Source organism: Monopterus albus, unplaced genomic scaffold (genome assembly GCF_001952655.1).
Source record: "Monopterus albus unplaced genomic scaffold, M_albus_1.0 scaffold37.1, whole genome shotgun sequence".
NCBI lineage: Eukaryota > Metazoa > Chordata > Actinopteri > Synbranchiformes > Synbranchidae > Monopterus > Monopterus albus.
Genome location: NW_018127917.1, coordinates 1,296,655 through 1,313,070, shown reverse-complemented (window position 1 = coordinate 1,313,070; position 16,416 = coordinate 1,296,655). Strand labels below are relative to the sequence as shown.

The 16,416-nt window shown below is 39.7% G+C and overlaps 2 protein-coding genes across 4 annotated transcripts in view; one reads left to right on the top strand and one right to left on the bottom strand.

Moving 5' to 3' along the window:
* Positions 1 to 1,835: 1,835 nt before the first annotated feature.
* The window catches only part of fbxo21 (F-box protein 21), a 96,598-nt gene continuing 82,017 nt past the window's right edge, over positions 1,836 to 16,416 (top strand). For all 3 annotated transcript variants that reach the window (XM_020598208.1, XM_020598207.1, XM_020598206.1), the window contains exon 1: positions 1,836 to 1,989. In XM_020598208.1, coding sequence (XP_020453864.1) covers positions 1,855 to 1,989 — 135 coding nt within the window. In that variant the 5' untranslated portion in view covers positions 1,836 to 1,854. The remainder of the gene's footprint in view (positions 1,990 to 16,416) is intronic.
* cabp7a (calcium binding protein 7a) overlaps positions 6,378 to 16,416 on the bottom strand; it is a 22,499-nt gene continuing 12,460 nt past the window's right edge. The window contains exons 2-5 of the mRNA XM_020598215.1: positions 12,421 to 12,564; positions 12,187 to 12,299; positions 10,852 to 11,002; positions 6,378 to 9,144 (exon numbers count right to left, since the gene is read on the bottom strand). Coding sequence (XP_020453871.1) covers positions 9,014 to 9,144; positions 10,852 to 11,002; positions 12,187 to 12,299; positions 12,421 to 12,564 — 539 coding nt within the window. The 3' untranslated portion in view covers positions 6,378 to 9,013. The remainder of the gene's footprint in view (positions 9,145 to 10,851; positions 11,003 to 12,186; positions 12,300 to 12,420; positions 12,565 to 16,416) is intronic.

Below are 16,416 nucleotides of genomic sequence, written 5' to 3'. Positions count from 1 at the left end.
ACACAATTAATACACACACATAACATTTTCTCATGTCATTAAATGAAATGAAATGTAGTCAAAGTAACAAACTCCCAGAGCTCAGCAGCACCAGTAGCCTCGGCTGTCTTAATCCTAACAACAACAGGAATCAATACTGCTATCAGCAGAAAGAATAATAAGCAACAAACGCACTGTTATATTTCAACAGGATTCTACATTAACACAATCATAGTCATCAATATAAAGAGACAAGAAAATTGCTTGACCTCTTAGTAAAAGCATTGCTCAGAAGGGTGGGTAAAACCACACCTGTGCTGTATGAACACGCAGCCCTACAGAGGCAGAGGGTGTGTACTAGAGCTCTCTTGATTTGTTTCTCCCCACTTATTAGTTACTGTACATATTAGTGTGGAGTTTGGTGACCTCGTGGACTTCCAGTAGAGCTCCACACAGCCTGATCTTATTCATAGCTCCTGAGTGTGTGTGTGTGTGTGTGTGTGTGTGTGCAGTCATTAAACGATTTCAAACTATACAGGGGCAGCATGGTGATGAAGTGGTTAGTATTGCTGCCTCACAGTGAGAAGATTCCCGGTTCGAACTTCATGGCTGACTGTGGCCTTTCTGGTTGTCTGTCCTGTTATAGACTGGTCCAGATGTGCCCCACCTCTGGCCTGGCGTAAGCTAGGATTTGGTTCCAGCCGCCCATGACCCTCTACAGGATAAGTGGTATAAAGGATGGATGGAGGGATATATCTGCCTGGACTATTTTCTCAAATCTCAATAACAGAGCCAGATTGGACATTTAGTCACAGATGATCTATTGAAGATCTGTTTCATTACAGCAGAAAGCACAAAACCCCCAAATTCCCCCTCTTGTCCATAAGAACAAACATTCAAATAAATAAATAAACAATGAAAGAGGAAATAAGTCTTGAGTCTACTGACAGTCAGTCCCACATCAGCAGTGATTGCTCCATCTGCTCCCATCAAGTCCAGCACTAATGACATCCAATAGGTCCCTGGGTCCTCATTCACATAAGCAAACTGGCTTTGACCTCGGGGTCAACTTGAATGACATTTGTTCTTGGCAGGAAATGTAACAGTGTGTGATTTGCTGGGAGTCTGATGAGCAGCCATCTCTTGAGCTAAAGGCGCCACAGGAGGCAGAGGGTGAGAGGCCTGAGCTGGACAGACATGATGTTCCAGTGACTGGTGATTTTAGCTGTTGATGACCTGCTTCCATGTTTGACTGTGTGGAATCCTGTTGTACTTTGTTAATATCCAGTTGTAGCTGTGATTTTAGCTGATTTGCTTAAAGGATGGATGTGCTTGTATTTCTTGGAAGGACAGTCTCCTTGCAACTCATTGTTTCTAAAGTTCACCTAAAGTTCACTGTCTGAACACAGCTAGACTGTGGTGTGTGCAGAGATTTTAAATACTTGCCTTCAGATTTATAGTTAACCAGACAAACAATATTTTCTTTTGGCCAAATGTGTTGTTACTGGATTTTCTGTTATTCCTTCCCCCATTCACAGGGTCAGTCATTTCACTTTGGTGTGACCGTATGGTAAATATGTTTGTGTTCCAGTATCAGCCATGTGCGTTTTGGCCCTGTTGCTCTGGTTCTTTCTGGTTCCACCCTCATGGTCCTCATTGTATTTTCTGGATGTGTTCATGAACTGCTAATCCCCATCCAGCCTCCAGGTGTCCTCTGACTTCTCCATCACCTTCCACCTGCACACCTGTTCCTCGTTTACTCGTTAGTTCACAGGTAGTTCGAACTTTCTCCTGTCAAATCGTCTTTCGTGATTTCAGAGCCATATCATTCAGGCCATACTTGTCTGTTTCACTTTTCCAAGTGTTTTACCTGTTATGGATTACTTACCTGTTTTGGATCGTTTGCCTGGACTTATACACTGTCCATTTTGGACTGGGTCCTCTGTTTGGATTACTGATCTGTTTTGGACCCCCTGGATGTTGCTGACTTCATCTCCTTCCCGGTCTCTGGTAAGTTTCTTCAAGTCCACACACTGTACCTGCCAGTCTGTTCTGTGTTTGAGCTATTTCTTATATAAAACATGACAATGACCACTTCTAAATTGGTGGAGAAAGCATACATAGTCATGTTCTGTGGCCCACAGTAACTCCAGTAAATGCAATAGGCCACTCTGAACTCTCTGCACCTTTTGTTTACACTTGATTACTGTGGATGATATAAAAACTTGAGAAAGGCTTATTTAATCGGAATTTTGAGATAAAGCATTAATCATTATAAGCGCAGATTCTGGGTTTCTGTGGAGGCTAAACAGGCTCATCAGTAATAGATGAGAAATGTCCCAATATTTTTGCTGCTGCTGTGAGAATCAGTCTTTTTAATCACTTCCCTTCTGTGGGGAAATAGTGTGGCCTGATATGACTGCTAATTTCCCCTCTGAAAACAATACAGTCTGATGCTACACTATGCACTGATACAAATTAGAGAACAGTCATTTTGCAAAGCTTGCTGCATGTCACTATCATCATCATCTGTAATCTGTATCCGACCTGGGCAGTGCCAGTGGTGACTGACAGACTCTTCATATGGTGCGAATGTGTCTAGCACATTATTTGGGAAGTGATAATGATCTGTTGTGCTCAGCGAGGATGATTGAAAGAAGTGGGTGAAACAGTGATGTGCAGCTTTTAATTCTGACACCGAGCTTCAATGAGACTGGTTGTTAATTTTTCAGATTTGAATGCTGACTGGAAAACGAAAAAAGCAATTTAAATGAATATAGTTGTCCTCCCCGGTGACCATTTGGTAATTAGTCTAAATATGCTTTATAGATTTGAAGATCCCCAGAACAAACTTTGATTTGCTCCCTTCCATAAATGTGATTGCCACTGTTCCTGCACTATTATCAGCCTAGCCCTGGTGACGGACATGCTCAGCTGCTCATTTTGTTTGTGCAGCTGTGATGAGATTAACAACATGTCCTCTAAGGGTTTACATAGCTCTAATGTATTGTTGCATATTTCTGCAACATGTTCTCATGTCCTTTCTTTACCAGCCGCTGGACTAATAGCCATTGCTGAGTTTCAGGTCATATTATAAACTATGTCAAATCTAGGCATGTTTTTTTTTTTTACGACATGTCCAGGTACTTTTTGAATAAAAAGCCTTTAAGCTTTGCCAATGAGGGAGATCGTCCCAGGGTGCACATAGGTGATATGCAGAACTTCAGTGAAAGCCCTTTATAGACTAGTGCAATAGTGCTCTTTCTGAACCCAGCAGTTGAGTAATAAAGTTACCGTGAGGAACTGATCCCACAGAGAAGTCTGGGATAAAGCTGGCTTCTCTCCTGAATAACAAGGGTTTTTTACTTTGTTGCTCCACCACCACGTAGAAACTGACAAGTGCATCTTCTTTTCCATTATGATTTATGTGTCCATGTGAACCTCATTTTCTGACCTGCATCGGGTCATTGTGATGGTTCAGTGGTTATTGGTCATTGTTTGTTGAGGTTTTTCCTCTTTCTCTCTCTCTCTCCCCCAAGTTTTTACTCAGCAGACCAAAGGTGGATGTGATGCCTGTTATTTCCTTTTGATTACCAGCCTTCACCTTGAGGCATTGAGCAACTAATTAATGTTGAGACAAAAGAAGTGAAATACTTTTCCTATTTCCTATTTCCTCTCCCTCTGTGAATGACACAACTATCACTCACTATGGCAAGGGCTTGTGCTGCCACTTGGTCCCGCAGGAGCATATTGTGTTGGAGAAATGTAGTAAAGGGCACAGAACGTAATCATTAATAGTGACTCATTCTTTGATAGTGACATCCATACGATAAATGAATGAATGAAGTTTTTTAAAAGGTGCTGTACAATTCACCCTCTGGGAAAACCAGTTTTTTGCAAATGTAAATATTATTTACTTATTTTTAATAACTTTTTCTCTTGTAAATGAATCTGTTCTAGTTCTGTCTTCTGTTTACTTGAGGATGGCTAAAGTTGCTATTTCAGTACAATGGGTGTATCTCACCATGTCTCAGAAGCTTCGGCAGAGCTTTCTTTTTTCTATTTGAGGCATCTGTATCATGCAGCATCAATCATCATACTGTTGTCTGATAGCAATCTCTCTCAACAATGGCCCATTTTTTAGTTGAGTACACGGAAGGGAGAGGTTTGAATGGCTTGTGTGGCAAATGTAGAAAGATATATTAGAATGCAAATGTACCAGAGCTGTGCAGTACAGTACATCAACTTCCACGTTCACCGTGTGATGCACACTGGTGGAACATACGGGTGGTTGGAAACCATCCTCTAGTAAGAAATGACATATCATTTGTGCCAGCTAGCTATTACGACCAAACGTGGCATGTTAAAACTTATCGACCTCTAATGAGCATAGTAATTATGACAGGAGCAAAGGAAGTAGTACAGTCCATGTTAGGAGGAGGATGGAAGGCACAGGACTTTTCCCAGGCAAGCAGTGTTCATTTCTAGTGCAGAATGTTTGGGTTTTCACCGAACCAAACGGCTTGTGTGACAAAACATATTGAAACCACAACGCTTTCATAATTGTAACAGCATGTTTATTCCCATGATGATGATGATGATCAATACACCTGCTGTTATAACCATGTGTTTGACTGTTTCCATGATGGAAAGTGTGTCCGTGCAATGAATGTTAATGTTGGCAGAGTTCTTGCAAGTGTGCCTACTAATGTAGTAGCAATATTTCACCAGATGCCGTATGAAAATGAAAGGACAAACAACCTTATGGGTCCTATAGGTTGGAGGATTTATTGGCATAACAATACTCTAAACAGAAATGGCTTTAGATGATGGGTCTTTGAAAAATGTAGTAGAGCCCATTTTGAGATCTTGTTGAAAATCAGTAGTACCTACTGTAACTGTCTAATTGAGCCATCTTTAACTATCAGCAATAGTTTTTTTTTATGCTCAACAAATCCCAGGGTGACACTGATATTTCAGAGCCAGATTTTTTCAGGTGGTTTTCTGCCATAATGCATCATGTAACACATTTATGCTGTTGGTATTCAGTATATTTTATTTAGAGTTTACAGAACAGTAGTCTTAACTCTATATCAACATTATATAAAGCATGCTGTACTGGCTGGTGGAGCTGTGCATTCACATAGTGCACTACTGCTGGTGGCATTTTACAAAGGCTGAACACTGATTTGGAATAGAAAGTTTTCTGGTTATAATGTGTGTCTGGAGGGAAGTGTTTGATTAAATTTGGAGAATACCACAAAAGGTGCAGAACACACGAGTGTCTGACTTTCATTGTATATTATCAGCTTTAAAGTCATTTTTAAGATGAGATCTGTGCAGATTTTGTTTCACGTTTACTGTTAATGGACATTGTTTGGTAGAGGCTTGTTATTTTTGTAAAGGGTCACTTGTAGACCAAAACTCTTACTGTATGTATCAATTATTCAGGAGTTTATATTAAAAGGAACCTTTTCAGCATTCAGGGCTTGTTTGGCTCAAGTGTAGTTTTGGGATGTAAACTCTGCTCTTCCAGACCAGCATCACAACATGCTCTACAGTATACTGTCACAACATTTAGCTGTTAAAAAGGCTCTGTTTTCTCCAAGCCAAAACATATATGTGCATGCAATGTTCTAATGCCTCACAAGATGTTTCTCTTAGATATGGATGTACCTTACCACAGTGTCAGAGGGCAAGGTAGCAGAGCTTTACTCAACCCTTCTTTGTTACTGCATCAGTAACAGATGAAATGCGCCTTTTGAATTGCAATAACAAGATACTTTCTCATATTTGATTATTTTTCTCTGTGTCACATGTTAGCACCAACGCATAAAACCCCAGTGGGGAACCGCAGGCGGGCGATAGCCTTTTGCAGTGTTTGAGTTTATGGTTTGTTTTGAGCAGTTGACTGTACTTTTGGCTTTCATCCTTAGACTCTCCCTACTTTTTGATGTGATTCTCGTTGTGGTGAGAAAAGAGGTTAGTGGTGGTGTGAGGACTGTTCTGCAGCACGATTTTTAGGTCCGTGTCAGACTTTTTATACGCAAACCACATCCGTTTCACAGAAGTATATCTCATGGTCTGCCAGAATAGAGCAGCCTGACTATTGTCAGTGGACATAAGATGTATAAAAGGTGATTTTTGTTGGGATGAATGTGACAGATGGTGCCCAAAACCAGTTCACTAACCTAAAGTGTCCTTCAAAATGGAATAAAGCAATCCATGGATTCAATAAACCTAGAAAAATCCAAAGCTTTTTATGGAATTCAATCTGAAACGTCAGGATGTCAATCAATACCACCAAGCTGAGTCTCATGGAGGCATCTTGAGCTCTGTGACTGACAACGTGACAAATCAAAAAAATAATTTCACAGATGCATAAGATTCGCTGATATATGATTTTATTCATGTGAAATACCATTTCACTGACATAGAACACTGAGTGGAGTCAATGAACAAATAACATATGGTCAGTAAACATTTTTGCAAAGTACAGTATAATGGAATTAACATTCAGTGGACTATCAACAATTCATCCAGTTTTTTTTATTCTGTAAAAGAAAATAAATACTGATCTGTACATTTTGCTCTGGTGATAAATAATAAACCCATGAGTGTTTTTATGTGTATGCACAATGTTAGTGTCTCAAAGAATAAGGCAACAAATCAGATTTTTATAATTTTATTCCCTGTGAAAATAATTCCCCACTATTGATTTCAGAAGATGAATGAGTATCATTTCTCAGTCAGGCTCTATTCCATCACATTCTTATCACAAAAATAGATACATCTATGGTAAAATAATTCTTTGTGTAAGCTATACATGGAAATGGATGAACAATCGTGGCGGTGAGTTGTTGCTGTGCGCTGCAGCACATTTTAAAGTGCAAAATGGAAACCAAGGTATTTGTTGGGATTACTTTTTTTGTATGGTCCTCACAGACTTGACACTTTAACAAATTACCCAAGTGCATCAGATAATCTTTGTCCCACCTGGTTCTGGCCAACAGGGTAGTCTAATTTAATTCTGGCTGTTGTGTGAGATCCAGGTCTGGGGAGCTGCCAACAGGGATATTCATATAAGGTGAATTATGTAGATCGCAAAGTTGCAGTGTTTCGTTTTTGAGAACATTTTGAAGAGCTTTGACGTTACAAATGTGTCTTTGCCCTGGCAAATTTTCAATTGGTTTTATAACTTGTTTTCAGGTAAGAAATCTTTCCTAATGAAGATCTACTGATAGAATAATGAGTACAAGTGACTGTGGGACTTCTGTGTTCTTTCTTTTTAATAAGTAAAATGTTATCAGTTGTTTGCTTGCTCTTGTTGTGTTGTCACAGATTCCTCAAAAGCTTTGGTTGAAGTTAGTTTATATGTACAGCACACATAGTGACAGTTATAGTGACAAACCTTACTCAAATGCATGCACAACAGTCTAAACTACACCCAATCAAATTCACAAGGTGCTTCACAGATATTCGTGTTTTATTGCAACAGTTTATAACATTTGGCCCCTGTCGAACGTCCACACACTGGCCACAGGTTTCTGCTCATCTGTTTAATCTTTGTATCTCACTGAATAAGGGGGTTGTCACCTGTTTGAACATCAGAGCCAGTGTCTCTGTTGTATTGCCAAAATCTTAATTTTAAAAGTGCTATAGAAAAATTTCTGAGCTCGCCAGTTAGGTGCACTGGTGCTAACACTTCTATGATGCCTGCCCCTTCAAAGCATTGTGGATTGGTTATTTGAAATACAGTTATTGCTCTATAGCAATGCATCCGAAAGAAAAACAAACGCATTACGTTCCTGCACCTTCGTATCCCCATGAACAACCAGATCAGTTGATAAAGGGGATATTTTTTTAAATGGTTGAGTGACACACATCTTGAAGTTTGCTGTTCTGTGGCAGTGAGATATGATCATCAGGCGCCTGCAAGGCAAAGGTCCATGGTTTAGTAATCCCAAAGAGAATTTTTCCGAGCATGTAAAGCAGCCCTTCTTTTTCATGCAGTTGTATGCTTTACTTTTGTTGTGATTGCTGATAACCTGCATCACAGACGGTTGCTCACAGTTGTCGTTAATTGAAAACAGCTCTGTTACACAGTCATAATGATTAATACATTGATAAGAACTTTTACAAATGTGTCAAGACGACTGTTTAAATCCATGCATTTCATGCATAGAAGATTCTCATCCTCTGAGGCCTGCACAGCTCAGCTGCAGACACAGAGTTGAGTGTTACTGCATGTCCAACTATTTTTCTAACAAGTTACCTGTCTATTCAGACCTCAGCACCTTCCTCCCAAGAGATGTTAACCTGAATCACTCTGCTCAGACTGAAGCCCTGCAGCCTGTGAATGAGTGAAACCATCCACACAATCACATGCACCTCTCTGCAAACCTTTCCCACCATCAGTTTCTCACCAAGCTATTGATACTCCAAAGTGGTTTTTGTACAATGCCACACCATGTACAATATCTCCACAGTACTGTTTGTTCCAGACCTTTCTCAAAACAACACTTTCCACACTCAGGAAAGCATTTTCTCAAACATCGCCACAATATTTCACACATCTCTTTCTACTTGTTTATAATAAACTGCATGGTACACTGGACAAATACAAAACTGGACAGGCACTACACTTCTCTTTATAGCTGCCACCATACTGAATGCAACACTGTTCAAATGCACATAGCTAATGAATGCTAGAAGTTGTATTATGAAAAGTGATATGTATAGTCACCTGTCCACTTTAGACAGACTGCTGTCTCTTGGTGTATGAAGTCTTGGTGTCCTTGAAATGCTGTAGCTGTCAGCATGTCCCTGTCATTGAGACAAATTCCTGCACATGTAGTGTCATTGGTGACTACAGTTGTTCTGCAGTCATGTGTTGTACAGAGGTGTGATTGTCTGTTGGATCAGTTTTTTTTTTTTTTTTTTTTTTTTTTTTTTTTTTTTTTTAGCTTTATCTCTGTCTTTTATCTGTGAGGCAGCCTTTAGGTGGTTGTCAAGGCTGAAAATGCCATAGCTCCTATTTCATGCCGCTTCGCAGCACTTGATTGGCTGCGATGAGCATGACGCTGATGATGAAAGCGATAGCAAAGGCGCATATCAGGCTCTTGCGCACGCAAGTTTGCTTGACGTGCTGCGTCGGGCTAGAACCTGGGGAGAGGGAATGGGAGAAAATATATTTAGCTGAAGGCCCATTCAGTCAGGTGTTATTTAATGCTTGATGGTAATTTTCAAATGAAAGAACTTGTCACAGAACCTTTCCATTATAGCAGCACAATTATAAGAGATGAACACTGCAAGAAACATTTTGCTTTCAAACCCCTATGATGCATAGCTGCATCTTTATTGAAATTTTGATTGGAGTTTTGGAATAACAATGTACTGGCATGTTAAAGGATTCTCATCTAAACGGTGGCACCTCAGAAGGTGTGGTATACCTGCAAAATCATGTGAGGTAAGGGCCAAGGCAACAGAAGCAAAAGAAAATGTTCAGCTGTCATCCGTTTTACTGTAGTTATGTTCAAGTAGAAGGTTAAAATTGGTCTGGCTTTTGACTTTATTGTCCCTAGAGATCATTGCTGTTCTTACAGGGAAACCCCCACATCTTCAGAGAGTGTTTCCCAACAGAAAAAGATTTTGTCATGGGTCCAACAGCCATTAAACCTACAAATTAGATAAATGACTAAATAAAAAAATTGCAATTGCAACCCTCAGTAAATTAACCATTAAAGGAAAGTTCCACCCTTTTAAGACACCAGTAAAAGGGTGTCTTTTGCTGCCTCCAGTAAATTTTCAGTTACTCCATGTTGTAATGAAGAGGTGTAATTTACTCTATCACTGTGTGGACATGTTCCCTCAGTGTGCATTTCCCACAATGGCTTTTAAATGAGCCTTAGAGGAGAGGGTTCTCCCTGCAGAGTTTGAGCAGGAGGATGGAGCTTTAGCAGTAATATAGTCATTTTTATAGGTGAGGAGAAAGCAAAAGGGGATGGGAAAGAATGCATCAGTCACTCGAATTGGAAAACAGGTGCCTAAGCAGCCACAACATTTCATACACTGCTAATGAGAAGCTGGGGAGTGATTGGTTTCTCTGCTGTTTCACAGCGGTTTTCCCAGTGTGATTTTTGGTGCAAAATAGTGCAACTAGAAACAAATTCTGATTGTGAGGAAGTTTTTAAGGGTGATTTCTATAATGAGATTTTTAAACTATGATTAGACATTTTCTGTTCAAGACAGTGCAAGTGATGAATGTTTTGGTTTTCTGCAGTCATTTTTATCTAGATATATCTAGACTAAATGTAGGAAGTAAATTACCACAGTGCCTCTAGTTTAATTCCAGCTAGGACCTTTTGTCATGTGTCATATTGCTCTCATTTCTGTCTCTTTCTCTGCTGTCAATATCAAAAAAAGGCAAGAACTGAAACTTGGATTAAAAACAAAAGACCCAGTAATGCAGTACGTCTTCCTGTAGATAATGTAGGTAAATTGTTCACAGCCAGATAAAATCAATACATGATTTATGAAAACAAACAGTTACTGTTAAAGTTTTCTAATGTTAAAGCTTTGACCACACCAAATAAAATTCCATTCACCTCCACCATTTTGTGGTGGTGACAGAAACCTTAGTTCAGAACGTTGGCAGATAAAATGAATGATGGTCTAAGATGGCTGTTATTTGGGTGAACGGACTCTTTAATATTTAACATGCACTGATAAAGTGTGGACATGATAGCATCTAGTTTTGGCCAGTTTGATCTGTGACTGGTGTGTGAATTTTTAATCCCCAGATTCCAAATTCCCCCATAAATGCAACACTTTCACAAACAGAGGTCTTAAGTGCAGAAGGTGTTTCCTTACTGTCTATATCCACCTGGCAGTCCTCAGGGTTCTCTATGTGGTTCTCCTCAGTCATGATGATGTTCTCGATGTCTTTCATGGAAAGGTGATCGCAGAAGGTGTCGTACAGAAGCCTTTTCAGCTCCTCCACTGTCAACTTCTGCATGTCGCACTGAAGATGTGTATATACACACACACAGCTGAACGTTAACAGACATGCATACAGGATATTCGCACACACATACGTTAACAGACATGCATACAGGATATTGGCCCACACACACACATAACATATAGAGAGTAGTATGGAAAAAATATTAAGTGTAAATGTTTAAGTTTTAATGTCTAAGTTGACAGTTGGGTCCAATCCACAAGGTCCAAGTTTAAACACCATTTGGACAGATGAGCAGTGTGGTTTGCCTATAACAAGTACGGTAGAAAAACCTATACTGTAGGGTGGTTTCATCTGTAATAGTACATTGTATTATATAAGCAAGTCATATTTTTTTGTATGTAAATGTAGCAAAAAATGAAAATATTTAGGTTGCACCTAATGCTTTTTGAGAGTCAATATACCTAGTTCACCTCTAACTTGTAAAATTTGAGTAAAAAAAAAAACTAACTATAAATGACTTAAGCATAAAACAAAATAAAAATTATTGCAAAAATACCAATGCAGGACCTGTGCCTGTTTGGAAAGCTCACGTTATTCACTTTCAGCCCAGCCTGAGCCGCAGCTCATGAGTGGGACCAGGGGCTCTGAGTGATCAATCCAGTAACATGTATTTGATATTACTATTCTCTTTTATAATGTCATGTGAAGCTATGCAGTCTTTGCAACAGTCCCCTGGGTTTCTTGACTCTCACAGCAGCTGTCTTTGGTTGCAAGTCTTTTTTTACTACACTGACTGCACCAAGAATTCCCACAAATCCCCCTTTATTCACACTCAATTTGGAGCAATACTTTCTGACAGACGCTGCGGCACTGTTATCGCATAACTACAACAAAGGCAGCTTTGACACAAGTGCCATCCCACTGTCAAAGTAGGCAGCTGATTATCTAATGAGGTCTCTGGGAAAAAAATCTGTTTTACACCAAAATTGACTTTAATGTTCAAAGTAATTGGAATATTGCCACACAAAGATGCAGACTCAGTCTTGATGAATGACACAGTTCTTAAGGGAATCCAAATCTCTCCAAGATTACAATCCTCCAATTAATATCCCAGTGAATATGGCAATTAAAACAGGTTTTTTTCCTTCAGAGTCATACAATGGTAGAGTCTAACTACTTGTGCGCTCAGTGTTGAATCTTCCTTCTAATAAGCAGGAAATGAGTAACTGAATAATGAGCACCTTCCAAAAAACGGAGTCAAAGTCAGTGCCGTTGAACTTATCTGGCACACCAGCTGCTGTCAGCTTCGGGCCCAGAAGAGTAACAAACTCTTCAAAGTCCACTTGGCCATCGCCTGCAGAAAGAGAGACAGTTGCTGTTTGCCTGTTATAGTCCAGTTGTGTGGGAAAATATTGAGTGAAGTTTCTATGCTGTATGACCTACGAAATAAAATCCAAAGTGTGTGTTTGCCTCACCATCCATGTCCAGTCTCTGGATGATGACTTCCAGCTCCACCTCATTTGGCATGTATCCAAGGGACCGCATGGCCATTCCCAGCTCCTGCTTTGAGATGAACCCGTTTCCATCGCGGTCAAACACTTTAAAGGCCTCGCGGATTTCTGCAGAGAAAACACAAACACACACACATACACCTGAGCTGAAGTCATACAACAGAGAAGGATGATAGTGGGAGACACATTTGTTATGCCGCATCAGTGCTTGAGTCATAGTTATATGGGGGTTGGCGGCTCAGGAGAACAAATTCAACTGGTAAAATGACAATAAAAAGAGCCTAAATAAAATAAATGCCCTTGAGCAAGGAGCTGAGATCTGAGCAAACTGTCAACATTTTAAAGACCAGTAGTTTCTGCCCTCCTTGTATTTTAAAATTTTATGGGGATGAATTAAATCCATAAAGTCTTATTCCCTCGGCTGCACAAATCTAAAACACTTGGATGCCAAAAAAATAACCTAACAAGAATATGTTCTGCTGTCACGCAAGGTGAGGAAAGTGTAGCGTTCAGCCAGTAATTTGTTAGACAAATGAATGACAGTGTTGAGAAGAAGAACTGATTGCTGAGCTGATATGGAAAGGAGCTGAAAAAATGAATAAACCTGTGGTACCACCAAGCTAATTTATCTCAGCATCAAAAAGTGCATTTTGTTTATCAAGATGGGTTGTGTAAGAATTCAAGGCCAGAATAGAGGCGTGACAGAGCCCTGCTTTTTCACTTTTTATTTTTGTTTATGTATAGGTTGTTTTTAATGGACATTAAATGTGGAGTTCATGTTGTGTAGCTGGTGGTAAGTGAGTTTGTTAAATCCTCCACTGTGAGATTCCTTTCTCTGGGTTTAGAGGAGCGGGTAAACTGCAGCTGTGGGCTGGTCAGTATTTGGTTTTATCCATAAGTTGTTTGTTTTGCCCTTTCCCTAACATGACACAATGTTGAAGCTCACCTACACTGTGTATTTGATATGGTAGCAACACTCCCATTCTCAGCCATGCAACAAACTAGCTCGACTCAATGTAGGAACTAAAATCTATCTACAGTAAACATAGAACACGGTTTTGGCCGTCTGTCTCCAGACTTCATGGAGGTACAATACCCCTTTAACATAACTGGATCATGGCCCAACCGGTCGAGGCAGAAGGCTGCTCACCAAGAGCCGGGGTCTGTTGGAGGTTTCTTCTGTTAAAGGGAGTTTTTCCTCCCCACTGTCACCAAGTGCTTGCTCAAGGGGGATTTGTTGGGTTTTCCCTATGTAATAATATTGATAACAGTAAGGTCTAGACCTTACTTTGTAAAGTGTCCTGAGATGACTTTTGTTGTGATTTGGCGCTATACAAATAAAATTTGATTTGATGAAAGACAAAGAGCGCCATCATACTCTAAAAGACAAAAGAAAACACCATCACGATAGTCACTGAATATAGGCCACAATACTGGCCATGCTTTGAGTTTGGAATCACAGTGTAATAGATTAGAAGATGACTGCTGTTCTGCTGTTACAGGGCCACCATCTTTAGGCAGTTAATTCCCCCGTTCACCCCCACTGCATATTTCCCCCTTTGTCTCTTCTGTTTACTCTTCATGAGGGACTGAATACCCTCATTTACATGTACTAACATCCACAACCAAGTCACCAGCAAGTTGAGGCTTGTCACATCCTCGTGTCAGACAGCTGAGTAGTGCACAAAGAAGCAGAGCAGGGGATGAATCTTAGGATGGAGATGATGCACAGGGTAAATCTTAAGAAAATCACATGTAATGTCGGTAATCTCTGTAATCACAGCATTAGTTGAAATAAGAACCTTAAAGTGCATCATTAATTATTCAAAAAAGGGTCATTTATAGCCTTTTTTTTTTTGGTGAGCTTTAGGGAAGTCTGAGAGTTGTAAGTCAGAGAAGAGGAAAGGTTTGTAAACTTGTTTTGAATGAATTTGGATTAATAACAGACTTAAGAAGCAAATGCTGTTGCTAAACAATGCATAACAGCCTTGTAGGTAGGTGAAACAAAAATCCAAATGTGAACTGTGTTCTCAGTTTACAGCTAATTAGTTGTTGTTAGGTTACTGAAGTGTAAGAGTAACAAAACTTTATCAATCCCCTGCAAAGCTCAAAGTCATGTAAATGGGAATTGCTGTGCCTGTGATTTACCTGAGTGTCAAAACTGTGACAAACGGCCAAGCCTCGGGACAAAATTCACAGCGTGACAATCCGTGACAAATATTTCAGTTGGAAAACAAAACATAAGATATCAATGATGAAAGGAAACGGTGCGTGTCATTTTGTGTATAATGTGGTAGCAGAGCTTCAGGAAATAGTTTGTTATATTCAAGTGCATGTTTATAGAAACTGTGCCAAAGGGACAAGGGTGCTTGGCAATCATGTATTAGCTTGGATTACTTCTGGGCATGCAATTTATAAAACCAAGTCGAGTGGCATTCACAACAGCTATTTTTCACCTCGGTACTGTAGTTTGACTCATTGAGAGCCTCCAGCTGTGTTTTTTTTCTTTCCTGGATGTGATGTGATTGTTTATAAAATAACTATACCTTAGCATCCACCTGGGGTCCCTGCTCCATCTGTTTGTTTTAGAAAGAGGTGCTTTGCAGCACAAACCTGCTTAAAGGAGATGAACATACTCTTAAATAAGGCGCCAAAGCAGTTTTATCAAATACTTTGTCTCAGTACAAGGCTTTATTTATTGATCAAAGGCCAAGGTGAGCAAAACATCCTGACTAGTGGATGGTGTACAATATAGTATAGTTGGTATAAAAGGTTTGTGCTGTATAATGAAATAGTGGCACATTTTGTGGTGGGAATATTTTATACTCTGTCACAAAGCATTTACAGAATACAAATGGCTCGGTGCAGGATTGGCTAGAATTATAATGATTGGCTTATCAGGTTCAGTGAGATATATAACTCTAAAGCTGGAATATGCATAGCCATTACAAATGTATTATCAAAACCACTTGGCTCTGCTTAAAATGAGGACCGAGTGCTGCTAGAAGGAAGTAGCAAATCTCTGAAGTAAATCAGACGGTACATAATCCCCTCTCCAACAATTTATCAAAAGAGGCTGACTAATCATCCTCCTAAAGAATTAATTTCTCTTTTTGGCCACACAACCTTTCAGAGGGATGAACTCTCAAAAGAGAGCCCTCTTATCTTAAATGTCCCCAGGACAGATGCCTATGTTCTCCCATTTTGACTTTACTCTGAAATGGGCCAAATTCACATGCATGGCCCACACAGTGGCTCCACTGAGAAACCGCCTCTGTCAAAATCAAAAATTCTTTCTCTCAGCTTATTCATCTAACTTTTCACAGTTTCACACTTGTTCTTGTCAGATATCAAACTGTTAAAATTTAAGCTAAATCTCCTTTTCTCTTGCCAAGCGCTCTGTGTTCACCAGTTAGTCACTAACTTGATCTGGCAGGTCAGGTCAGTGGAGTTATCAGAGCTTTTATGCTTTATAAAAAGCTGCCTGCTGTGGCTGGGAACTCGTATAATGGGAGCAGCGGAGTGAACTGAAACAGCAACAGCTTAGGGGAACTGCAGAGCCAGGTTCTAATTCTCTGTGGGTTAGTCACTACAAGCAGCCACTTTAACATTACACATGGTCTCGTTAATTTAAAATTGATTATAGCAGCTTTAAGTTCTCAAAGCTTAGGCTCTTTAGTGGTTGCAGATGTCAAACCAGTGCATGTACCTAGTCATTTCTGCCCAGTGTACCATGATAGATAGTTTAATAATCTTTTTTTTGTGAGTTGAGGAACTAAATAATTCTGAAATATCTGGAATTAGCTCCGTTTGAACAATCAAGAATTAGCAAAAGTGGGCATGAGTCATTTTTATGTTGTCATTTCAGCTTTTAGGTTATGATTATGGAAAGATTGTAGTTTGGTTCAACATGAATAAACACATGTTTTGCTGAATTGAAACACAAAACATCATCTTGAC